This window comes from Callospermophilus lateralis, chromosome 7 (assembly GCF_048772815.1).
Source record: "Callospermophilus lateralis isolate mCalLat2 chromosome 7, mCalLat2.hap1, whole genome shotgun sequence".
NCBI lineage: Eukaryota > Metazoa > Chordata > Mammalia > Rodentia > Sciuridae > Callospermophilus > Callospermophilus lateralis.
In genome coordinates this window covers 73086465-73113405 of record NC_135311.1, presented here as the reverse complement: position 1 = coordinate 73113405, position 26941 = coordinate 73086465, and the positions used below count along the sequence as shown (strand labels likewise).

General features: G+C 35.7%; 1 protein-coding gene across 1 annotated transcript; it reads left to right on the top strand.

Moving 5' to 3' along the window:
* Positions 1 to 1881: 1881 nt before the first annotated feature.
* Positions 1882 to 26624, top strand: LOC143403895 (calcium-activated chloride channel regulator 4-like). Its single transcript, XM_076862211.1, has 14 exons — positions 1882 to 2040; positions 4617 to 4757; positions 4905 to 5052; positions 7839 to 7947; positions 8586 to 8763; positions 9197 to 9415; positions 11292 to 11519; positions 14935 to 15112; positions 16535 to 16641; positions 20054 to 20269; positions 20785 to 21052; positions 22798 to 22968; positions 25626 to 25868; positions 26230 to 26624. The coding sequence occupies exons 1-14, from the start codon at positions 1882 to 1884 to the stop codon at positions 26622 to 26624; spliced, it is 2760 nt and encodes a 919-aa protein (XP_076718326.1).
* The last annotated feature ends 317 nt before the right edge of the window (positions 26625 to 26941 follow it).

Genomic DNA, 26941 nt, shown 5'->3' with positions numbered 1-26941 from the left:
GCCCTGGAGCAGCTCCCCACTTCCTTCTGTACCAAGAGAGTAGAAATTCAGCCAGGGAGATGAGTCGAAAATAAGTCAAGTCCAATTCAAAGTTTCCTGAGACAAAAGGAATTTGTGGAAGTGGACTGTTGTAAGTATTCACTAGGCTTCATATGCTCTGTTCCAGACTTGAAGGGAGATTTTCCAAACAGCTTTGGCAAATGGAAAATATCTCCCTTCTCATTTTATTACAAAGACCTTCTCAACTTTATTGAAGGGTAATAGCACCTTCTCAAATGAAGTAGATAATCTACCAAACAGAGAGGATCCACATCCCCCAGGCATCTCCAATGTTTCAAAGACCTTGGACAAACTTCTGTTTAGACGTGGGGATGTGTTGTTATTTTTGGCTTAAGTGATATCATTTACTAATTCAGTCAATCCACTGGTCAAAACAATTCCCAAGCACCAACTCCATCGGCTCAGAACATGTCTGGTTTGCTTGAAGCAAGTTAAGAGAGAGATAGGGCGTAAAAGGAAGGCCGCTCAGGAGGAACAAAGGCAAGGCCATGCAATATGTATTTGTTAATAACCCTTCTACTTATATTACAGTTTCCCTGGGGCTGCTGCAACAGGGCCATCCAGAAACTTTCACAGCACAGTAATTCTATGAATGTAGAACTATCCAGCAGTATTCCAAGGGGATGGAACAAGGGCATGGGAGCTACCTGAGAAGGCAAAGCCAGGGCACACATGACAAAGCCTCTATCTTGGAAATGTGGCCAAGAATCCAACATTGAATACTCACATTCATGAAGGTATTCTTTGCTAGTCTATTTTCAGTCCTCTTTTGGGTTCTAATATGTTTGGCTCCTTCTACTTTAGAACAAGACTTCTGGATTTATTATTGTAACTCCTAACTTGACTTCTTTTCTCCTTTTAAAAAACTTATTGTATTATTTGCCTTATAGAACCACATTGCCTCATTATGGAGTGATTAGATCCCTATTATGTGGTATAACAATGCCGAGTTTAAATCCTGATTCTGAAATTCCCTGGCTGTGTGATCTTCACAAGTTTTAAACTCTATATGCCTCATATCTCCATACTATAAGTATTTACATTAGAGAGTTGCCATGAGGACTAAGGGAATGAATCTGTGCCTTGGTAAACAATGAATAAATATTAACTATTCGTCTTTCAAAATAGTAACCAGCAAAGTACCAGGTCTTTTTTTATATGCTAGGATCAAAATTAATTCTTTTCATTCTTTACTGGACAAGATTTTAAAATTTCATGCTAATAACTTCATTTAATCAAATCTTTAATTTATAAAAGTCTTTAATTAAGCAACCCTAGTTTCAATCCCTGGTACTAGAAAAAAAAAGTCTTTAAGATCTTTAATTTGGGTTTTAAGTCTATTTTACCTAATTTGGGATCATTTACATTTAATGATCTTATATTTTATTCCATATTTACATCATTTATTCCTAGATGATAAATAGCTCAGATAATTCAGTTGCTCTGTAGCACTGAAGAGCAGTATTAGCACTCTGGGAATTGCTCATTTTATTATGAGTTTTTATGAATTTTCACCTTCCACTCTACAGAAGATATAGTCTATGTCTATATTTAGGAAATTAACCAAAATTAGGAAGAATAAAAATGTGCCTTAAGAGGAAAATGTGCAATACACTTTATAGAAAGACCTGATTTCTATATTATGATTCTTGATCACTTTTACGGTAACATACAATAAAAGTGTTGTGTAAATTGAAGTCAAATACTTTCCCATATATGTAATATTGACCTTTAAACAGTCAACATCCATAATTTTTAGAGGTATATATAGACAGAGAGAGACAGGGTGAAAGAAGACTTTTGAATAACCAGAAAGGAACAATGAGGTTATTCAGAGGTTTGGTCTCCCTCTTAGTCCTATTCCTGCTGCAGAGGTCAAACACTTCCCTTGTGAGGCTGAATGGCAATGGTTATGAAGACCTGGTCATTGCTATAGATCCTGGTGTGCCAGAAGATGGAAAACTAATTGAACAACTAAAGGTAAGATAGATGGAATTTCTTCTGTTTGAATTATGGAAAAGAAAAAATGTTAATTAAAGTTAATAATTATCATGGAAACTCTGAAATCTCCAGAAAGTTTAAAAAGCAGCATGGTGCAGTGGGGACAATGTTGGAATGGGCAGAGGGAAGTAGAGGTTCTAGATGGGGTTCTAGCCAACCTCATCACAGTATGAACAATATGGCATAGGGCCCCCTGATCCTCAGTTTCCTCATCTGGAAATTAGTATTTGAACTTATCTGTTCTTTGGTAAGTTATTTATTGAATGCTTATGGCATGCTAGAGGAGAAAGCAGTGATTTAAATTTTAAAAAGCCTTTGGTCTCATGGAGTGTATGTTTTGTTTTTCAGAGATCTAATTAATAAAAATGAGTAAATCAGCAGGTCAGGTGTTAGCCGGTTGCTGTGGAATACACCAAATCAGGAAGAGAGTTCAGAGTATGGGTGGGAGTAGAATAAGGGGAGAATGTTAGTGTCATGTAGGAGAGTCAGGGAAGACCTCTCTGATCAGTTGACGTCTCAAGGAGACGGACATGAGTGAAAGGTGTTCTTTGCTAGTCTATTTTCAGTCTGTGGGATGGGCACAGCATGGAGATGACAGCATTCTTCCTGTGACCAAGGAAGTGACATGGATGAAGAGGAGGAAGAGTGAGTTTAGCTGAAGTTGAAGAGGAAGCAGAGCACACACCACTGGAAAGCCTTTGGCTTCTACTCTGAGGATCTATTAAGGAGTTTGTCAGGGGAGGTGTGCACTGCACTTCATGTTCTAGGATCGTTCTAACAGTGCTGTGGAGGAAATGGTGAAGGGTGGGCACTTGTTGCTCATCCTGTGTGAATGCTGTTGCAACACAGGAGTACAGGTAGAAAGCTGTGGCAGGTGAGCAGTAATTGTGACAAGGACAGTGATATTGTGGTAGAGATAGTTAGTATGTGTGATTCTGAACATGTTCTGAGGGTATCATGGACAATACTTCCTGATGATTTAGATGGCTGTGTGATAGGGGAAGGTAGGAATCAAGACAGGACCTACACTTTTGCGTAAACACTTGGATTGATTATATTCTCATCAACTGAGAAGGGTACAACTGTGAGTAAGGAAGTTTGGCAGTTTGGAGATCTGGAGTTAGTTTAAGGGTTTTGAAATTAAGATGCTTATTAGATATCCAAGTAGAGAAGACAAGAAACTGAATCTAGGATGACAATTTGTGTGTAGGTAAAAATTTAAGATTCATCAATCAGTGTGTGATGATTTGAATGTACTAGGTAAGTGCAAACAGAGAAGAGAAAGGCATCAAGACCCTGATTTTCCAGTTTCTCTGAACCATAAAAATCCCACATAATGCAGAGTTTGGGCTTACAGTGATGTGAGTTGTTTCTCTCTCTCTGACATCTACATATACTCATTCCTTATATTCAATTTCCACAACTGTGTTGGGATGTTCACTTTTGAAGCCTTCATTGGTGATTCTGTGGCTGCTATTTATTATTTATTCCTTATAAATTCTGTTGCAACATAGAGGTCTTTGCTTATTGTACCCTTTGATTTCCAAAAAAGATAAATATTCCTTTTGCTAAAAAGTATGGGTTATAAGAGCAGATAGCACATCTAATTCTTAATGATAGTTTCTTAGTGTTCAGGGCTAATAGATCAATTGTAAACATTTCTGAACTCAGAAATCAATATTTGATAAAATGTTTTGTTGGAGTAAAGAGTGTCTTAACATGGTCTTTTATGAATACTAAAAGTGTAAATTCAATCCTTGCAGACATGCCCATGCCTAGATATCACAATATTTCTTGGTATTTCCTCAGCCCTCAATGAATTTCTTACATTTATAACTTGTAATGGTATAAAATACTATCATTCACATTACACAGAAAGAGAAATCTGGGGTTCTGAAAAGATAGATGACTCTTCCCAGGTCATATAAAATAAACTCGGAATTGAAATCCTGCTCATGAGCTTTAAATGCTGATAAATCTGGGTTTTAGTTCTGGCTTGAATAAGAGGGCAAAAACCCACACCAAAATGTTCTTTCCCAGACTGTTTTCCTGAGCTTGCATCCATTAAAGCTTTTCTTGACTCAGATTTTTAGTACTGATATCAAGCAGCTTTAGGGTTGCTTATGAACAGAGTACTTTCTAATTCATCTCATCTTTATGACAACCATCAAAATAGGTGTGTAGCAGTGATTCGTTGAAGAGGTGAGGAAACTGAACTTCAGAACATTAAATAAATCAACCAAGTTTTTCTGTGAACCAGAAAGAACTAACGACCAGTACTGAGACAAAGAAAATTAACCCAAAGTTCATGTGTATATTCATATTAATCAGTTCCTCTAAACACCAACAAAAGCAATTGTCTTTGGGGGTAAGAGAACAGAAGACTGAGAAGCCTTTCAATATGTAGGACAAAGCATTAGTTTGAGTTTGACAGGTTGCAGAATGGTGGGCAATCAATCATCAGGCAGGTGCTTTTGTGTTGACAGGTACCAGGGGGAGATGTCAGAGATGAACTCTGCTCAGCAATACTCACATATTGTTTTTCTTTGAAATAGGACATGGTCACTACAGCATCTACCTACTTGTTTGAAGCCACACAGAAAAGATTTTTTTTCAAAAATGTTTCTATATTAATTCCTGAGAATTGGGAAGGAAGTCCTGAATACAAGAGGCCAAAACATGAGAGCTACGATCAGGTAAGTGTCAAAATCTTCTCTAACAAAAACAAAGAATATTTTCAGATGCTTCTCAGGTTTGCCACAACTGATTGTCTCAGAGTCTTTCTAATTAAATATTATCATTTCTGTTCTTCTTATTTTAATGATCTTTTGAAACATTTTCAGGCTGATGTTAGAGTTGCAGCACCAGCCCTCCCAGGCAGAGATGAACCCTACACAAAGCAGTTCACAGAATGTGGAGAGAAAGCAGAGTACATTCATTTCACCCCTGACTTTGTACTGGGAAAAAAACAAAATGAATATGGACCATCAGGTAGGAAATTTGGCTAAAACCTCTCATTTTAAGTAAGCATTTCTGTTCCCAGCTTTAGTGGACAGATCTTGGAGCCAAAGTATTCCAGTTTCAAATCCTGGCTCCTCTGTTGTTTTTTGTTAGGTGTGATGTTAAACAAGTGACCCACCCTTTCTGTGCTTATTCCTGACAAAATGGTGACTAGTTGAGTTTCTACCTTGTAGAATTTTTGTGAACCACTATCTAGAGAATCCATGTAAAAGTATACAATATAGTGTCAATAATGTTTCAGAAATTTTGACACCAGAATTAATAAATGTTTCTAAGGCATACTTTTTAGATTTCAGTTTTCTAGTTCTCCATATCTATTAATCAATCACATGTAAGTTCCATAAAAACCAGATGGGGAGCAAACTGGAGAGAGCCATGATGCCAGTTACTGATCAAGAGAAAAATTCATAGGCTATTAGTTGCTAATATTATTATTTAAACTACTTGCTTATATCAAATGAAATTGTTTGTAGTTGATCATTTGGGTCTATTAAAAATGGAAATTTCATCTAATTCAATATAATGTTAAGATTATTTATTCAGATGAATGAAAGCAATTATTTTCCAGACAAAAATGAAAATCACTATTAAAGGAGAGTCCAGTTCACATGTCACTATTCAGTAAAAACTTTCATGCAACCCCATACCCTATAATTGCCTCTCCCATTGCCTGTTCAGTGAAAGTTCATTAGTCTCCGTTTCTGCCAACACAGCCAGCGATAGTTATCAATACCTGGACCAATTTCTCTCTCCAACCTTGAAAGCTCTATCATTCCCTCCATCCCAATCTTACCTCTCTTCCATACATTATCCTGACAAGAATTCCCCAAAATATCACACCATCCTAAGTGCAATTTCTTTCTACCCTGACATGTCCAGCAAATCTAGTCGCTTGAACCACAAATACAAATAGCTCAATTCCCCAGGCACTCTTATCCTTAACTTCCATCTCCTGCACTATATGCTCTTGTCTGTCTCTTTTTGGCTCCTGTTACCTGTTTCCCAACTGTTTAAGGAATACATAACACTAACTGGCATAATTAGAAACACACAGTTTCTAAGCTCAGTTATGTTCTCAAATCTATTTAACATTATTCTTACTTGGTTCTTCTCAGTTACCTTTCTTATTTCCCATAGTAGCTATTTCAAAACTCTACCATTTTTCTTAAGATCTCTAGTCACTCTCCTCATCTATTATCAGAGGCCCAGAGTGAGAAAACTGAAGCCACTACCTTTTTTGTTTTATAATCCAAATTCATGTCCACTTTTACCTCCTCTACCTATACTGGTCATAGAAAAGACTTCCAATTTTCCCCATCTCGGATTTTGATCCTTCATCATATCCCATAACTTAGACCTATTCTATTACTGACAGTCCCACCCTTCCTTTTAGACAGGAGTTTGTTATGTCATTTGATGTATGTATTTATAAAAAGAAAATTCACATTCTCCAAACCTTGCCCTAAAAACAACAGGCTTTTGGAAAAATAGGATGAAGAAGAGAGGCCTCAAAATCTACTTATTTTCATACCAACCACAATGGTAAAATGGTATCTAGACAGATCATTTGGACCTACCAGGCCACAACTCAGTGGTTGGAGGATGCCCCAGCAGATATTAAAAGTACACATGTGTGTATATATATATATATATATACACACACACACACACACAGTAAAATTTCTGTTAGAATTGAGAACAATGCAGGCTTAAATGACATGATTTCAATGGAAATAAAATCCTAAGTCAGAAGGGCTGGTTTTCAAGGGTGGATGGGAGGTAGAGCAACCTGAGGAGGGCAGAAGACTGAGGGTGGAACTTTCTAGAAGATAGTCACAGATGAAGGGAATTTTAAATTTTCTTAAAATTTACCAAAATCCTATAGTAGTACTTCATATGAGGGTTTTCCCCTCCACTGAAGGTTATAATTCCACTCCCACTAATCAGGTCTCATTTGCCCAGAAAATCAAAAAATTATAAATTTTAAAGTTTATTGCATAAACAATAACATAGGGATATTGTTAAAATCCAGACTTTGATTTAATAGGTTTAGTAGGTTTAGAGTAAGATTCTGCATTTCCATCAAGCTCCCCAGTGATGTTGATGCTGCTGGTTCAGGACCATATTTTGAGGTCTATATTTTTCATTTTTTAGGTCCTTAATATTTTGAGGTCTTTATTTTTTAAATACCCAATATTGCATTCAATGTATATAAATAAAAATAATTATTATTTTATATAATTAATGCTTACATATATCATAAATGTATCACTTTATTTTGACACCCCCAAAATTCTATGTGGTCTACAATACTATTTCCCAGTCTCTTCATTACCACTGTCTTAAGAGATTTTTTACACAAATTTTCCTGATTATATCGTATGGTATCTTAATACAATAATTATTATATATCTGATTGTATTGTTGGTGAAGTTGAAGTTTAGAGAACCATAAATCATTATATTATGTAATATCTTTTGCTCCCAAGCTACCAAACCCCAAATATTTGTCTACTTTGATGATAGCATATGCTCCATAAATATTTCATTGATTTAACATGTTGTGGAATAAAAAGATAATATACTATTTAACAATATAGTCATTTAATACCATGGGGTTTTTAGAAACAAAATGTTAGGAGTTATGGATATCTTCAATCAATATATATGTTGTAATGGAAAGATCTTCTTAAAATTTTTGAGATACAAAATTTTTCACCTGAATTATGATCATGCATTTGAAATAATTTCCTACAGGTAGATTGTTTGTCCATGAGTGGGCTCATCTCCGCTGGGGAGTGTTTGATGAGTACAACAAAGAGAAGCCTTTCTACAGTGGCAAGTCAAAGAAAATTGAAGCAACAAGGCATGGATACTTATATTCTCCTAATGACCTCAGGCTTTTAACTGTTTTTTTTTTTTACTTCTTTCAAATCACAATTATTCATTTTTGTCTCAATGCAAATAACAGGCGCTATATTACAGAACTGCCTCTTTTTAGGGAAATTTATCTTAATGCCATTGGTTTTCTATTTAAATTACACATAACTTTCATGGCAATTATTTGATTGGCATTTGGCATTTTGATGTATTTTACACCTGTCTATCATAACTGCCAGAACACATTTAGACTAAAATTGCACACTACATAGTTAGACTAACTACAAAATTGATCAAAATTATTTCTGTTTGTATAAAAGTAAACAAAAATGGTTAAGTACTTCTAAGTGTGGGCTGAATAAGAAACCAAATGCTCTAAGAAGCCAATTAGTAACTTCTTGGAAACTAATAGAGGTCATTTTAGAATGTCAATCTAGCATCACAGTTAATAAAAGACTGTCCACTTGATTCTAAGATTAAGAAAACAAAGTGGTTGGGGAATCCACTTAAAATTGGGTGCCAAATCAATGATACATGTCCACCTGGGGAGGGGAACTTGTTACACAAGTGCAAGCTAGTAATAACTAAATTGCCTCAAAGTTAACTGTCACATTTTTTTTTCAGGTGTTCCACAGGTATCACTGGCAAAAATAGTGTTTATAAGTGTCAAGGAGGCAGTTGTATAACAAGATCATGCAGAACTAATTCTACAACAAAATTGTATGAAAAGGACTGTCAATTCTTCCCTGATAAAGTTCAAACAGAAAAGGCATCCATAATGTTCATGCAAAGCATTGATTCTGTAAGTATGCCAATCATGATTTTCAGAATATATAATCAAAGGACATTTCTAGTTTTATTCATTTTTATTTTTATTATTTTGTGGTGCTGGGTGTTAAACCCAAGGCCTTATGCATGTTAGATGAGCACTCTATCCATTGAACTACATTCCCTGCCCCACATATCCTATTTTAAATGATCTGTCTAGGTGAAGTAAGGCTTAAATATAATAACATAGAGTTCTTTGAACATTGGCTGGTGCATGGTAAGCACACAAATAGTGTAATCTGTTATCCCTATCACTATTGTGGTAAAGTTACTTGATTCTCATTAATTACATTTTATTCAATAAAAGTATATTTGCAGAACATATTTTAAATTTTTTTCCAATTTTATAGTTAGGCTTTTTTAGTACAGGGGATAACAAATTATTTTTCATTTTATTAATCTTTTAGGTGTTGGAGTTTTGTAATGCAGAAAACCATAACCAAGAAGCTCCAAGTTTACAAAACATTAAGTGCAATTTTAGAAGTACCTGGGAGGTAATCAGCAATTCTGAGGATTTTAAAAACACTACACCCATGGCAGCACCACCTCCTCCACCTGTGTTCTCATTGTTGAGGATCAGTGAAAGAATTCTGTGCTTAGTTCTTGATAAGTCTGGAAGCATGTCTGTAAGTTCATGGGTCCATTTTTTCTGAAGGGTGGGAATGGAAATAATTCAATGCTAAGAACACATTGAACTCTACCTGTATCTGGGTTATTCTAAATCACATGGTGACATAAAATACCATCACTTCCTGTGATCATGAGATCAAGGTGTAGCAACAAAATATTGCAGCAAAAGATGATATCAGCAGAGTTAAGAAGACCTAACCTAAGGATCTCCGTCTTTTTTCCACAGAAAATGGATGGTTACTAGGGAAAATGTGGGACTTTAGTTGGAAAAAACAATCAGCAGAATTTCTAACATGGCTTTCTCTTATTTATACCAACTGTACAAGTGACCTCTTTATGCTTAAAGACACACACACACACACACACACACACACATATGATATATAGCTAGATGCAGCCATTCATTCCATTATATTTTGGTGAATGGAAATCATTCTGTTAGGCTCATGTCCATGTCATTCAGATGTTCAGAGTCCAATACAAAATTTTCTATCCCTTTTCTCATGACCTGAATGACTTATATTATTCTACAAAATTTGGGAGAGGCACTCACCCATAGATGGGCTAGGTTTATAACATGCTGTAGGTTCTTCTGATCCTAACACTGCCCTGTGCTTATGTCCATTACTATGCATTATATGGAAACTACACATATCTTTCTCAACTAGCCTGGGAGCTCTTCTAGGAAGTGGAAATTTATTTGATGCACCTTTTTATCCGATGGCCTAGAACAGAGTTTATCACATAGGGTCAGTCAATAAAAATTTGTTGAAATGTATGGACTACTAACAAGCAGATGCAATGTGATAAAGCACCCAGAGGATGACACATTTGAAGCAGAACAGAACATGCATGCTGCAGGCCAGGAATAAAAACTTCAGCAAATAGGGAAAGGGTAGCTATTAAAAGGGCAGAGAAAGATACGATTAATGAGATGAACCACAGTAACACAGAGTTCCAGAGAGAGCAGCAAAATGCTATACAACAGCCCATAAAGTGAACAGTAAATGTCACTGAGGAAAGAAAATGCTCCTGATTGGCGGCTGAGGAGTCTTCCCGAGACAGGGTGCTGGCAGATCCAGGGTTAAAGGCAAAGCAAAGAAGCAAAGTGGTGGAGAGTACTCAAATATGGGGGTATAGAAGTTTTTCCCTGTAATTTGTTCAGGAAGTTCAGAGAGAAACTTGGTTGTGGTTGTGGAGAGGAACCCTCTCAGTGTGGTGAGGAGGGATGGAGAGGACAAATTATGAAGAAGTATACATCCTCAAAAACCCAATACCAGGAAGAGGGATGTGAGTCCTGAAGTGTTACCAAAGAACCAATTCAAATTAATCCATAGCTGGAGAAGTGGTGGGGAAGGTTAGGAGAAAGGGAAAGGAGGGAGGGAGGGACTGGGCTTCTCAGCATTTATTGCAGCTCAAGTAAGTTTTGCATTTGGGGAAGACTAGTCCCCAGTAGTTGAACCATTTGAGTTCTGGGTGGAAGATAGTCTGGTTGGATTGAGAGTTCTGGGGTGTGATTTCATCCAAGGACAACAGGCACAGAGGCTCCCAGGAGGAATTAGAGAGGCTCTAAAATGTGTATCATCATTTGCAACTCAATCTCCTCCCTAGCTTCCACCTCTAACCTGGGTGGTTAGCAGCAGTAATCAGTTCAAGTTGAAAAATATGTGCTCCTTAATATACTGTATGTGTTCCATAACGCACATAACCATATTTCTCAATTTTACAAATTAATAATTGCTTTCTTCAACAATACCAATTAATATTTATAGAAATTTCTTATCAGTAAGGTTTATCCACTCATTTTATGTGATCTGCTATTACATTCCAGATGAAAACCACTTGTTGTTTTCTTGTCTTTTTTTAATTCAGCTTTATAATCGCCTCAATCGAATGAATCAAGCAGCAAAATATTTCCTACTACAGACTGTTGAAAATGGATCCTGGGTAGGGATGGTTCACTTTGATAGCATAGCCAGTGTTAAAAGTGAGCTAATCCAAATAAAAAGTGACAGTGAGAAAAACAAGCTCTTGGGGAGCTTACCTACTGTAGCTCTTGGAGGAACTTCCATCTGCTCTGGAATTGCAGCTGCATTTCAGGTAAAACACATATTTACAAATATGTATTTTTTCTTTTTTGTTTGTTTTTAGGACATTTTAATACAAAGTGCTTCTACATATGCTTTCTGCCTAATTTTAACATAATTTATCCTAAGAAGCACAGAATATACAGAAAAAAATTTAGTTCATTTTTAAATGAATCAGTGAATCAATGAATAAATATAGGGAAATAAGTATAAAGATATCATTACATTGTATGTCCAATAAGGCCAAATATTTTGCTCTTGTTCGCATAGAAGAGTTGGTGATAAATAAATGTCAGTTAAGTAAATAATAGTGTGTGGGCACAAAAGCCATCAACTTTGGGGGCAGTGAAGCAAATTACTTGGTGTGATTCCACTTTGGGCCAGTTCTCCTTTTAGTTTATGTGACATTCAGATAGGGCAAACAGATGCCTATCTATTAAGTAGGGACTATTAATCCTATCTAGTGTAAGCCATGTGAGTCAGGGCATGACCTTTCGCATCAGAGTACTGGCTCTGTTTATTAGCTTTGTAACCTTAGGCAAACTTTTTGGTCTCTATGGATTCCATATGCCTTATCTATACAATAGAGGACAGAGGAATGCCTACTCATAGGATTATTATGAGGATGATGTGAACTTATACAGTTATATACTTGGAATGATCTTTGATGTATTATAGAGTAAATTTTATCCAAATGGTCATATTGAACACATCATTAATATTAACTGTCATTTTTCTTTTGTTTAGAAACCCTCCCTATCTCCTCACAGTCTATAAAATTAAGTCCAAATTCCTCAGTCTGAAGTTACTCCAAAGTCTCCTGAGACTAAGATTACCCTCTTCTATTTTCTAGCCTTTTTCTCAGTTCTCCACTCCTGATTCTCTATGCCCCAAGAACTTACTGTGCACATTGCTCTCCAAGCCCCTGTGTGCTAGCAGTCCCTGTACCTATGCACATGCAATTTCTCTACCTAAAATGCTTCCTTCTTTCCCATCTTGACATGTTAAAATTCTACTAGGTCTTCAAAATCCTCTCTCTTTTTAGCTTTTACTGCCCCTCCACCACCCTATAGAGTCTCTTTTATGAATTACATGGAGTTTTAAGCATAGGTTTATAAAATGAAGACCTGCATCTAAATCTCATTGTCACATTAGCTTTTTGACACTAAACATGATTGACCTCTGAGTCCATGAGTTCCTCCTTTGTAAAATGTGATAATGAAAGCCAGCACATAAGGTAGTTCATGTTTTCATTTATTCAACATGTATTTAATGTCTAGCTGGTATGGGCCAATCAAAGCTGCTTGTCTCCATGGTGTTTGCTGTGGTGTTTGCCAACAGATATTACCTTATAGGTGAATACAAACAGTAATGCACATTATGGAGACAGTGTTGTGAAAGAACCTAGCAGTGTGCTATGATTCTGAGTAACTGGGAAAGGAGGGAATCACTTCAGAAAAAGAGCCCACTGAGGCCTTCCTTAAAAAGTGACATCTAAACTAAGACTTGAAAGATGAGAAGAAGCCAATGGTTTATGTCGAAAAAAGAGCACAAAGTTCCTCGGGAAGAGTTGGATAAAAACTGGATTATTCCAAGAAATGGTAAAAGCTGGTGGCACTGGAGAATAGCAAGTGAGGGGGTATGAAATGTGGTTGGAAAATTAAATGATGGCTAAGCATTCAAAACTTCAAAAATATAAAAGAATTGTAATTTGTTTTAAGTACAACAGACAGCTACTGAGGGCTTCTGCCAGAATCTGATTATCAATTTATGTTTTAGGAAGGTGATCTGGTTGCCCCCGCAAGTGTAGGGAGCAAGAATGGTAATAGGCAGACAGTTCAGGCGACTGGGCTTCATAAATTACATACTATGTAAAACATCAATGTTCAATAAATGGCAACTCTGTAATATGTCATCTCTCTTAAACTACAGAGTATTCTGTTATAGTATTTGTTGTATTTTTTCTTACTCAAGTCTACATTTTCTCAGTCTCAAGACACAAAACCCAGTAGGGATTATTAAGTTGAATTTAATTATTTCCATGAATGTAGGAACTATGTAGTTCCTACTGAATTTCCACACAGTGGCTGACCCATGGCAAGTGCTCAGTAAGTAATACAAAAAAGGGAGAGATGAAGGATAGAGAACACTACTTCATCTTTGGGTCTTTGTTTTGACTTCGTGTGGGGGATGTGATTTTGGAATGCTGTATAGATGTCATAAGTGTATAAAAGTCTTCCTCTTCAGTTGATTTCAGTGTATGTCAGAGAATATTTCCCATGTATTAAAATATATATAAGTTGCTTTGCCTCAAGCCATAGGCAAATTGTAATATGGGTGGTAATTTTCCCCCTGATACCAGTTCTATTAGGGATTTCTGTATTCTCAAACTTTTTCTGTATACATGTCTCTACTCCTTGAGCAAAGAAGCCACTGATAATCTGACATTTTTTTCACTTGCTGGCTGGACTCAGTTTTCCAAAATGGTGCTCAAAGAAGCCACTACTAATCAAAACTGACAGAGAAGTTGAAATAGAATTGCTCTCCCAGGCTAAGTTCTCTTTTTCCTCTACCACGACCATCTAGATTCAGAACTCCAAGGCTCAAACTGCTAGACTTGTAGGAAAGCAATTCAATTGCAAATAGAAATCAACAAATATTGTTCATGTTGTCTTTGAATACCACTAATATGGTTAGATCTGTGCCAGTTACTATTAAAAATAAAATAAAGTTATACAAGATCCCTAGCTCTACCATGCTTAGAATTTAACATATCTTTTTAAAAAATATGCTAAGAGTTTTCTAATTTGAAATCAAGACTTTTATTTTGAATGGACTCTTTTTTTTCATTTGTTCATTTCAGTTATATAAAATATTAGGGTTCTTTTTGACAAAATTATACAAGATGATATATAATCTGCTCCTATTTAGTCCCCAGTATTTCCCTTTTTCCTCCCCCCTGTTCCCTTTAGTGAGGTAGATTCTTAATGCATTTATCTGAAAATACAACAGACATTATACACTGAATTTTGTTGCAAGATAGTCCAGTCAAAGAAAGCAGTAAATATTACTTCCATATTACACAGTCAAATTTTAGGTGTCTGGTTGACTTTAATTTCCCAGGCTGCCATTTGGTCCAGGCAGGATTTTCCAATGTCAGATAGCTTTAGGTTTTAACTCTGAAATGCCAATTTAAAAATGGTATCAGAAGCTATTATATTTGAATAAATATTCTCTTCAATGGGCAGGGGTCAGGAGGCAGGAAAAGGTAATGTTTAAATTTCCCCAGGGATTGTTGATTTCTATGATTTTATAAGAAACCATCTCCTCTATTCTTCACACTATTGTTTATTCCTCTATTTTTTTCCTAATTTCCCTTTGGTCTTTTGGATCTAGGATGGTAATTGTGTTCTGAATTATGCTTTCAGGTGATTGAAAAGCTAAACCCCCAAATAGATGGATCTGAAATAGTGCTGCTGACTGACGGGGAGGACAGCACTACAGGGAACTGTGCTGATGCTGTGAAACAGAGTGGGGCTGTCATTCATTTAGTTGCTTTGGGGCCAAATGCTGACTATGCAGTAACAGCGATGAGCATTGAAACAGGTAAAACATGATCTGTACATTCTAGACCTTTAATACCAATGTATATAAAGAGGCTAACAATTCAACAACTTCTCTTGAGCACCTGATTTTCAGGTGCTGGGCCAAGAGTTGAAAACCCCAGTCAAACCAGATGCAATCTGTGTTCTAATAGTACTCAGAATTCAGTTGTCTGGAGTGGGAAATGAAACTGCAAATCAGATCACATAAGACGATAACATTCCTTGACAACATGTGAAATATCAAAGAATAAATCTCTATGTGAGAAAAGAAAGCCATCAGTTCTCCCAAGGTTGTAGAGAATCAGGGCAAGGAGGTCTGAGCAATGAGGAGATTTCTTTGCTGGGCCTTGAACAAGGTGTTAAATTTCTCCAGGAAGGAAAAAGGGAGAGAGAAAATAATCAGGCCATGAGCAAAAAAAAAAAAAAAAAAAACATTGTGGAGTGACAATGTGAGGCACTCTATGGAAACAGTGGTATTCCTGCTGTGAGGCAGATGTAGGTGCTTATTTGTGAAGCAGGCTGTGAGGTGGGAGGCCATGTTGGACAGAAGCTCAGCCAAAATATCCAAATAAGAGATATTAACTATGGTAGCTATTATTTTAGGCACACAGATGAATGATTCAGATTAAATGTTTCTAATGCCTTCTAAATAGCAGACAAAACATAATTCATGAGTACAAATTACCAAAATGGCTTTAATGTCACAAATATAATTGTGCTTGTAGTTGTACAGACTCATCATTTTAAAGTGTTTCTGTTTTGTTTTTGTTATTTTGTTTTGTTTGAGTCAGGGTCTCTTAAGTTACCAAGGCTGGCTTCAAATTTATAATTCTTCTGCCTCAGCCTCCCAAGTAGCTAGGGTTACAGACCTGAGTTGCCATGCCCATTCAAAGGGCTTTTATAGCAAATGTCTAATTTAAATATTTTCCAAGTAGTACTTTTTAAACTTGACTCCACTGCTTACTTTTCTTCTATCGCCTGTCAATGATTGTCAGGGTACTGCAGCATCTTTCTAATATCTTTGTAACTTATATATTATCATTCTAATTTGCTGTTTGATCTATACTTTGTAAAATCTAAAAACCGCTTTTTTTAGAATTATATCCTATATAAAAGTGAATAATTCCCTGAAAGGGCTGTATAAAGACTGCAAGCTTAGCCACGTGGAATTGTCACATCTTCTTTCATAGTCCATAATTATTTGATGTATTTCAGGTAGCTGAGATTTTGATGTTGAGATATTAAAATAGCTTCTGATACCATTTTTAAATTGGCATTTCAGAGTTAAAACCTATAGCTATCTGACATTGGTCTATTTTACTAATATATTCTGAAACTGATTTTATTTAAACTGTTACCTTATTAACCACTAATATGTAATTATTTTCTAGAAAGTAAGCTGATTAATGCATTTACATTTCAGGAGGAAAACATGTTTATGCTTCAGACATAATCGTGAACAATGGCCTCATTGATGCTTTTGGTGCCCTTACATCAGAAAATGCTGATCCCACCCAGAAGTCACTACAGGTCAGAGTTGCCACTCTTGGGGTTTTTGTGTTTGCATTTACCATAATTGAGCAGAAGAACTTGGTAGTCTTAAGTTTTGAGTTCTATATTTATCTCAAAGTAAACTTTTAATTAAAATCAAAACTTCTGCCAGAAATAGAAATTATTCTTTAGCTATAACCAAAATTAAGTGCTAAAACGAGAGTAAAATAAATGGTGAGATAGCTAAGATTGTTTTTCATATTCCCATAGAATTTGGTTAAAGGATAATGTTAAAATCAAATTACATCCATTTTCTTTTTTTTATTTGTATTTTTTTTCATTTTATTTATTTTTTTATTGGTTGTTCAAAACATTACATAGCTCTTGACATATCATATTTCATACTTTAGATTCAAGTGGGTTATAAAGTCCTATTTTTACCCCGTATACAGATTGCAGAATCACATCGGTTACACATCCATATTTTTACATACTGCCATATTAGTAACTGTTGTATTCTGCTACCTTTCCTATCCTCTACTATCCCCCCTCTCCTCCCCTCCCATCTTCTCTCTCTATTCCATCTGCTGTAATTAAATTCTCTCCCTTGTTTTTTTTCCCTTTCCCCTCACAACCTCTTATATGTAATTTTGTATAACAATGAGGGTCTCCTTCCATTTCCATGCAATTTCCCTTTTCTCTCCCTTTCCCTCCCACCTCATGTCTCTGTTCAATGTTAATCTTTTCCTCCTGCTCTTCCTCCCTGCTCTGTTCTTAGTTGCTCTCATTATATCAAAGAAGACATTTGGCATTTGTTCTTTAGGGATTGGCTAGCTTCACTTAGCATAGTCTGCTCTACTGCCATCCATTTCCCTCCAAATTCCATGATTTTGTCATTTTTTAGTGCTGCGTAATACTCCATTGTGTATAAATGCCACATTTTTTTTTATCCATTCATCTATTGAAGGGCATCTGGGTTGGTTCTACAGTCTAGCTATTGTGAATTGTGCTGCTATGAACATTGATGTGGCAGTATCCCTATAGTATGCTCTTTTAAGGTCCTCAGGGAATAGACCGAGAAGGGCGATAGCTGGGTCAAATGGTGGTTCCATTCCCAGCTTTCCAAGAAATCTCCATACTGCTTTCCAGATTGGCTGCACCAATTTGCAGTCCCACCAGCAATGTACAAGTGTACCCTTTTCCCCACATCCTCGCCAGCACTTGTTGTTGTTTGACTTCATAATGGCTGCCAATCTTACTGGAGTGAGATGGTATCTTAGGGTGGTTTTGATTTGCATTTCTCTGACTGCTAGAGATGGTGAGCATTTTTTCATGTACTTGTTGATTGATTGTATGTCCTCCTCTGAGAAGTGTCTGTTCAGGTCCTTGGCCCATTTGTTGATTGGGTTATTTGTTATCTTATTGTTTAATTTTTTGAGTTCTTTGTATATTCTGGATATTAGGGCTCTATCTGAAGTGTGAGGAGTGAAAATTTGTTCCCAGGATGTAGGCTCTTCTACATCCATTTTCTTCATCTAAAATAAAGCAACCATTTTGAATGAAAAACAACAAAAAACCTCACCGTATTTCCAAGCTTTCTTTACACTTCATTGTTACAAAATAAATTTAGACAAATGAACTCAACTGCCTAATTTGGAAATGGAAGAAATGTATCTTGGAGATAAATACGAGAAAGAAGGGTGAATGATTATTGTATCTACAAGGCTAGGGCTTCTCCCAAATTTTCAACCACACTTTTCGCTGGCATTTTATTTTACTCACCTCTCCTCTGAACTCAAATCTTTTTCTCATCTATATCACAATGACACCATCATTTTCTGCTACTTAAATTCAAGAACTTTGATTAAGCTCTGGTTCTTCAATTCAGATCCCATGTACAATGTCAACAAAGCCTGTTTCCATCAAAATATATATTTTTAAAAAATCTGTTTATCTTTTTCCCAAAAGTCTATGTCATACATCCTTATGTCAAGACTTCTGTGTTCAGTTTTTCTATTCATCAAATCACTATGTACATTAAAACTTAGCATGATCACCCGGACAGACCTATTTTCCAACAATAAAGAGAGCATAGAAGGAAAGCCTGTGGCTTAGAATATGTACATATTGGTTTGGAGATTTAACTCAATAATAATAAATTAAAGATATATTTACTTAACAGGAGATGGAGATTTTTGTAACAATGATGTTCAAAGTAGCAATCTGCTCACTTTTATTAGCATGAAGGTATTTTGGGTTATGGAGTAAGTGGAAATAGAAATGAGATTTCTTATTCTTCAGAGAATGCTTCACCTAGGAAGCATGTAGTGAGTGAATTAAGTTGGATATTCTGTGACATTATGTTACCTGAAACAAGCCAGGCCCAGAAAGACAAAAGTGCATGATTTTACACAGTTGAACTCAGAGAAACAAAGAGTATAATGATGATTACAAGCGGCTGGTAGGATGTTGGGCTTGGAGAGATATTAGACAAGGATACAACATTTCTGTTAGATGGGAGAAATGAGATCAAGATATCTATCATACAAACATGGAGTTGATAGTTAATAACATGCATTATTTCCTTGAAAATTGTTCAGCATGAAATTAAGTCCTTTCACCATAAAAAAATGACAAGGATGTGAGGTAATACTCATATAAATTAACTTGATTTAGCCCATCTATAACATGGATAATTTTCAAAACACCATGTTGTATATGACAAATTTATACCATTTTTGTCACTTTAAAAAATAATAATAAAGCAAAAGAGTTGAATCTCCTAGACTAAGTGCTATCCACAGAGATTTTAATAATTTCTTTAAAGTTTCTCTCTGAGAAGATCCTATGTTTTATTGGTCTTTTCTCAGAATTCCATCCTGTACACATTAGTTTCCTCTTTTGTATTTACTGTCCAGAGCTTCACTCTCTATCCTGTGAAAAACTATTTCAAGATTCCAGATCAAGGAAATGTATCCATGAGAGCTTTTCCCCAGTTATATGGTCCTTATTTATAAAGCTCTAATGACACATAAACATTATACTTTGGATCATCATGAAGATGGGGAAACTGAGGATAACCACACACATACACAAAAACACACACACGTACACACCCCCAATAGTCCATCTCTGTCCATAGCACCTGTTAATACTAAAGACTGGCATGGGTGTTTATCCAAAGAACTGAAAAAAATAATAATAATGAGTTCATGCCCCCCAACTGTAAATGGCTCTTTTATATGCTGTTCTTCTCTCAGACCCTCTTATTTCCACATTTTCTAGCTGATAATTGCTACATATCAATGAGCTTTCAGAAAGAGACCAAGTATAAGGTGGCATGCCATATAAAACATCGTATGCATATGAGAAATTGAGATTGATCTTTAAAAGAAAAAAAATAAAATTATTCTATTCTACAGTCATTGATTTTTAAAATGTATCTAAACAGCTCGAAAGTAAGGGATTAACCCTGAACAATGATACCTGGATGAATGACACTGTAATAATCGATAGCACTGTGGGAAAGGACACATTCTTTCTCGTCACGTGGGAAAAACAGCCTCCCAGTATTTCTCTCTGGAATCCTAATGGGACACTGACAGAAGCTTTCACACAGGACACTGTTTCCAAAATGGCCTATCTCAGCATTCCAGGAACTGCACAGGTAAGTGATCAGCTTTAAGACATTATCTGAATTTAGAAGCTGAAAATTCATTGTTTAATGTCATAAATGTGAGTATTGATGATTATATCATCTACAAAATTATTTTATCATACACTCTCTTAGACTTTGTGATCCTAAAAACTGTGGTGGATAGCTGGAAAAAGAAATAAAGAACTCTTGCATCAGGAGAAAATCTAACAAGAACCCTCACGAAAAACTATGGGAAGACTCTGTAATTAGTGTGCAGATTGCTGTTGAGGTCAATGAATAAGACCAAAAGCAGACTGTCCAGTAATTACTTTTTCCAGATGAGATGTCACAAAATACAGACACCATACCTGACAATAAAGACAGTACCTGCCTGAACCTTAACTCACACCATTTTAAAACCTCAAAACCATCAAAAACCTGTGGATCATACTTCACACTTCTAAGATTTATTGTAGATTTGCATAGTGGGAACCAGGATATCATTTAACTCTGGAAACTTACTGTCTTTCCACTGGAAATTTTAGGTGGGCACTTGGACTTACAGTCTTCAGGCCAAAGCAAACACAGAAATACTAACCATAACAGTAACCTCTCGGGCAGCAAGTTCTTCTGTGCCTCCAATCACAGTGAATGCTAAAATGAACAAAGACACAAACAGCTTCCCCAGCCCCATGATCGTCTATGCACAAGTTCTCCAAGGGTATCTCCCCATTCTTGGAGCCAGCGTGACTGCAATCATTGAATCAAACAGTGGAAAAACACAAGTTTTGGAACTTTTGGACAATGGTGCAGGTAATTCACTGGTTTATGAATAAGCCTATATTTTCAAAACTCAGGATATGGTAAGGGTCCTGTGTCAAAATGGGGCAGTAAGATAGATACCCAAGGGATGGGGAAATAGCAGGATCAGTAGGGAATTCTACCAGATAAAACCTACAATCAATGATGTTGACAATAAACGTTATTTATTGTCATTATTATTGTTTGTCATTGGTCAGCCAATGATTGTCACCATTTAAGTAGATCTCATTCAGGCAGTTTAGGAGAGCATCAGCAATGCTGGGCCAGTGTTTCATAGGGGAACATCACCAAGAAAGTCTGCTCAGAGACAGTTAAGCACAAGCAGTCAGGTGAGATCTAGTGGTACTACCTGGGCCCCTGGTAGGAAAAGGGAAGGAAACAAGAGAACTCCCAACAACTGAAAAAATGACATGAGAGCTAAGACCCAGGGGCAGCAGGAGCTACTTGAAAAAAGGAGGACTCCTCACTGGGGCATCAGATACCAGTTGTTACAAATAGGAAAAAAGGAACTGTGCTGGCTTCTGGGTAAGAGGTCAGTAAGCAAGGAAATAAACAATTTGATACACTTCTTAATTATTACAAATTTGAATCAGTACCTTCCACAATGTAATTTATTCACTCTTTTGATAATACTGTCTTCAACTAGAGTTGGCTAATTATCCTTACATGCAACTCAATTCCTTCTTTAGGCATAACGATATTTACACAACTGTCCTTTACCTTTTCTTTCCCTTTCCATAAACCCATCTGCACTATATTAAACTTACCTGCATCTTGTTTGATTTCTTTGCATTTTACCAGATGAATATTTAGCTAATTGGAAAGTAACTAGTTTGAAATGTCTTCAACTAAAAAGGCATTGGTGATTAACAATGGCTCAATGAAGGCATTCTCAAACTTTAGTGTACAAGGGAATCATCTAGAGAGTTTGGTAAAATATGGAATGCTGAGGCCCTTCCAAAGTAGTATGAGAAATTTACATGTCTAAAAATCTCTATATTTTTAGAGATACAGATATTGGTGGTTCAAGGACTTCACTGTAATACACTGTTTTAGAATTTTAAACTATGGGAAATTGTTTGGCAATTGAACAGGTAATGCCAATGATTGTGTTATCAAGAAGTATACATATGATATAATATCCCACAAATCCTCCAAATTTTTTTTCTAATAGCAGATGAGATTTTCCTCTGTCAGACCAGAAAGTTAATGGATCAGAAGAATAAAGGCTGGAGAAACGAAAAAGAAAGAGTTGTTGAAGATAAAGCAAAACAAGTAATGTAGTCAACTAGAGTGAGAAATAGATTCTATTCAAAGTCACTATTTTTTCCTACCGGGGACCTTTTTTGATTTAAACACAGAGATGACATAATATAACCAAATAAATTAAGGTAAAATTGAAGCAATTGGCAGAGAAATGGTAAAGGCACTATAAAATATATGCAAATAGATTAAGGACAGGAATATGAGGTATTTGTTTACATATACAAATATAAATGTGTTGTATATGTGCTATATGGATATAAAGATATCAAAACAACTCTAGTATCAATTCAACTCTAGTATCAATATATTGAGCTGACAGAGCATAATAGAACTAGTTTCCAGAAGGTCAAACCCTAAATATGAGGCCTGGTCTAGAGGACATGTTATAGAGGCCAAAGCTTGTTGTATTAGAAAATACATCAATTTATCTTTGTATTTACAATCATTTATTTCTTCATTTCTATGATAAGGTGCTGATACTTTCAAAGATGATGGGGTCTACTCCAGGTATTTTACATCTTATTCAGAAAATGGCAGATATAACTTAAAAGTGCGTGCTCATGGAGGAACAGATTCTGCCAGGCGAAGCTTGCAGTACCCACTGAATAGAGCTGCCTATATACCAGGCTGGGTGGTAGATGGTGAGTAGCTCATGGCGTCTGAATTCATGCATAGATTGAATAATATTTGGGATTTGGTATAATTGAGGCTTCAGACATCTTACAACTCAAAATATAGCTTTTCCCACTTGTGGAATGAAGTTCTTGGCTAATTGCCTTCAAATTGATCTAAGCTTTAGAATAATGCCTGGCACCTAGTAAAGATTTAAAAACTGTTAGCTAGTATTAGATTAGTTTGAGAAAACTTCATGATATCAACAAAAATCCAAATTTTCAGCTCAGGACATAAAAACAAATCAATATGTTATGAGCATAAGTATAAGCAGAATTTATCCTTCATATTACAAGTGCTATTAAAAATAAACATTTATTTGTAATGTTGTTTTCTGTTTGTTTGCCTTTAAAGTATCTTTTATATTTTAAAAGTTAATATGCACATTAGAGGAAACAGAAAAACACAAGGAAAGAACAAAGTCATGGAGTCACAAGTAGCTTAGCTGGACATGTCCTTTCAGAACCTGCATGTCCATATACAACATCTCATTTTGTGTGGTTGAAATCATAGTGTGAATTGGGTTTTTCTGTGCATCATAAATATTCACCAGTTCAAAATGCCAAAGCTACATGAGCATTTTTGATAATCAAGAATACACTACAGCAATACCTTCTGTTAGAAAAAAAAATTGTAGTCCTGCCTTTCCTGCGACAAAATTTTCACTCAAGGCAGAAATGGCAACAGGTCTCTAGATAGATATATTAGCAAAGTTACAACTACAATAATGTATTCCTTTAATGCTCAATTTAAAATGAGACATAAAGCAACAGAATACACCAAGCATAATGTTTCTCAGAAGGTTCACTGTCAGATTTCTACTACTAAAATACTAGCAAGAGAGCATGTCCCCAGTGAATTGAAGTATTCCTACAGTACAGCCAGAAGATGCACACACATCAGTAGCTCACATCAAAATGTAAATCTTTCAGTGTTTGCCTCCATGTTTACTTCTTGCTTCCTTCTGCCCCTCTGCTGCTAGCCTAAGGAATAAGTCCTAAAAAACATTGCCCAGAGATAAAAATAATTTCATGTCCAAGATGCATCTTTCCAATCAATTGTACCAAAAAGATATTTACAAGTTGGCTAATTCACTAGGTTTAATTTTTATGATATACTATCACCTTGGGCATCTAGAAAATTTAGATGTTATGAAATTTATGAAATAAAGTATGAACTTTGTACACAATAAGCACAAGTACATTACAAAAAAATGCACATATAGATTTATGATTATGATCTAAAACAGACTTCCAGATATGGAGATGCTAGCAAATAGTCATTCCCCTTACCCTTCCTCCTCTTCCTTTTCAGTGACTAAGTACAGGACTACCACTAGGTTTAAGAGGTAAGCAAACAAAGGTCACTCCCAGAAGATAGTTCTTCCTTAAAGAATAATAATAATAATAATAACAAAAGGATAATCACATAGAGATTATTTTGCTACTTCTAATATAATTTTTGGTATTAGGACTTATCCTTTAATACCCAGAAATATTAACTAAATTATACATTTAACAGTAGCTAGAGAATCTGAAATAATATAAGGGGAACAGAAGAATTCTTGCTCCATACCTTCTGCTCTCTCCACCCTCCCCCACGCAGTGAACAGTCAACACACTCTCCAAAACATCAAGTTTTATAATTACTCCATTCCCCTAAATTCCAACCATTCCTATACAGTAACAAAAAATATATAAAGGGCATTACTTCAGCCCTCTACTTTTGCCATAGGTTTTGTACTTTTAAACATCCAGAAAGACTAGATGTTTCCAACAAAATACTTAAGTCTCCCACGAAACATACACTAGCACTGAATCAACCACACACACTTATTTAACACAGGCTAGACTTTAAAGCAAAGGAACAGAAACGAGAAAAAAATATACCTTTTTTAAAAAGGTTAGAATGTGAAAGTGACTTCCAAACAGGAACATTATGGCCTGGAACCTCTCTCCTTCTCATCTCTTATCAAGGCAGGGGTCAGATATATGCATCTGTAATGCTTAGAGAGAACTCTAATGATTTCAATTCCTAAGGGGTTTTAAGAACAATCCTTCCTATGAATTTTAACACAAAGTGTACTCAGGATGTTAGTTAACTAATCATACTTTTGTCATATACTGGAATGCTTTTTTTAAGTCAAAAGAAGAAATGTGTAGAGCAAGGTGATGATAAGCATGAAGAATGCATTCTTTGCTAACTTTCCCTTGCATAGTCACTTCTCTTGTGACTTTCAGGGGCTTTTTCTTAGCAATTAGAGTACAATAAGTATTATTCCATAGCACTTGTAGCATGGAGTGGTTGGAAGGAAACTGGTTTTTCCCCAGGTATATTCCAGCCTGAAGATAATTTGAAATGTAAAGCAAACTTTTTTGAAGGTATATATTGAATTTGCAGATAACATTATTCTCATGTGACAGTCTTTACTCCAAAGCAATTTATTATCCAATTTATTATCCTAAAGGAAACTAAAAGATGAATTATACCACCAACTGGCACTTATGATTGTGTCACAGGCCTTACTAAAAATTTGACTATCCACATGAAGGAAAAAAGGGAAATACTAGTGGGATGAAGAAAGTGGTTTATTTGCTCACTTTAAACTAGAGAATTTTTAATGCAGGCAAAATTGAACAGAATGCAACAAGACCTGAAACTACTGAGGATACTCAGACAATATTGGAGAATTTCAGCCGAACAGCATCTGGAGGTGCATTTGTGGTATCCCAAGTTCCAGACTCTACAAATGTTCCCTTGCCTGACCTGTTCCCTCCAAGTCAAATCACAGACCTTGATGCCACACCTGAGGGGGATCAGATCAATCTAACATGGACAGCACCAGGAGATAATTTTGATGTCGGAACAGGTAAGCATAAAGTATCATGTGCTTTCAACTTAAGTTAAAGGTGCTCATTGCAAAAGCGAGGATGTATGGGCAGGTTAGGGAAGAACAGTTTTTGACTGACAGCTCACTGAACTTTTAATTTTATAATCTTATATTTTTTAATCAATCAAACGAGATATTTTAACATGGTTTTACTTCTCATGCAAAGATAGTAACATTTGGCAGAGCTTAAAAATCAGAATTCAGGTTAATTTAAAAAGCAGTAACTTTTTTGTGAGTATATACTATGCATAAGTAAACAACATTTTTGAGAGTAAATGCAAAGAAATTTACTATGGTATCTATGCTACAGTTACTAAACTGCTTGTAACTCTTTTCTTAGCTCAAAAGTATATCATAAGAATAAGTGGAAATATCATCGATCTAAGAGACAATTTTGATAATGCACTTCAAGTGAACAGTACTGACCTATCACCAAAAGAGGCGAACTCCAAGGAAACCTTTGCATTTAAACCAGGAAACATCTCAGAAGAAAACATAACCCACATATTCGTTGCTATTCAAAGTGTAGACAAAAGCAATTTGACATCAAAAGTATCCAATATTGCACAAGTGGCTTTGTTTATCCCTCAAGCAGATCCTGGTCCTGATGAAAGCCAACCAACTCCTAATCCTGGTGAAAGTCATTCTACTCATAATTCTGGAGTTAATATTTCTAGTGTGGTCTGTCAGTGGTGGGCTCTATTGTGGTTGTTGTGGTTGTTAGTATTATTTTAAGTACCACTATTTGTATCTTAAAGAAGAGAAAATCTTCAAGAAGACCTAGAACAGAGTTTTAAAAACAAAAGCAATATAAGTAAAGGATACTTCTGAATTTTTAAATCCATCCTGTGTGATTATAAACTTATAAAAGATATTTAAGAGGTCTAGAAAGGATATTGTGATCAAATATAAACATGCATGAGTTTGTGAAAAACTACCAATACTAAAGTTCAATAGTTTTATTCACTCATTTAATTTATCGTAAGTAGTGATAAATACTTTTTTCATGTTGTTGCCCCAGTTGTGTATTATTTTTCTAATTCAAAACTTTC

Bases quoted from the DNA above. Each gene is read 5' to 3' on its own strand.
- LOC143403895 (XM_076862211.1), top strand. From the start codon at position 1,882: ATGAGGTTATTCAGAGGTTTGGTCTCCCTCTTAGTCCTATTCCTGCTG. The intron at 5,053-7,838 runs GTAGGAAATTTG...AATTTCCTACAG, and splicing joins AAATGAATATGGACCATCAG to GTAGATTGTTTGTCCATGAG. The intron at 16,642-20,053 runs GTCAGAGTTGCC...GTATCTAAACAG, and splicing joins CCACCCAGAAGTCACTACAG to CTCGAAAGTAAGGGATTAAC.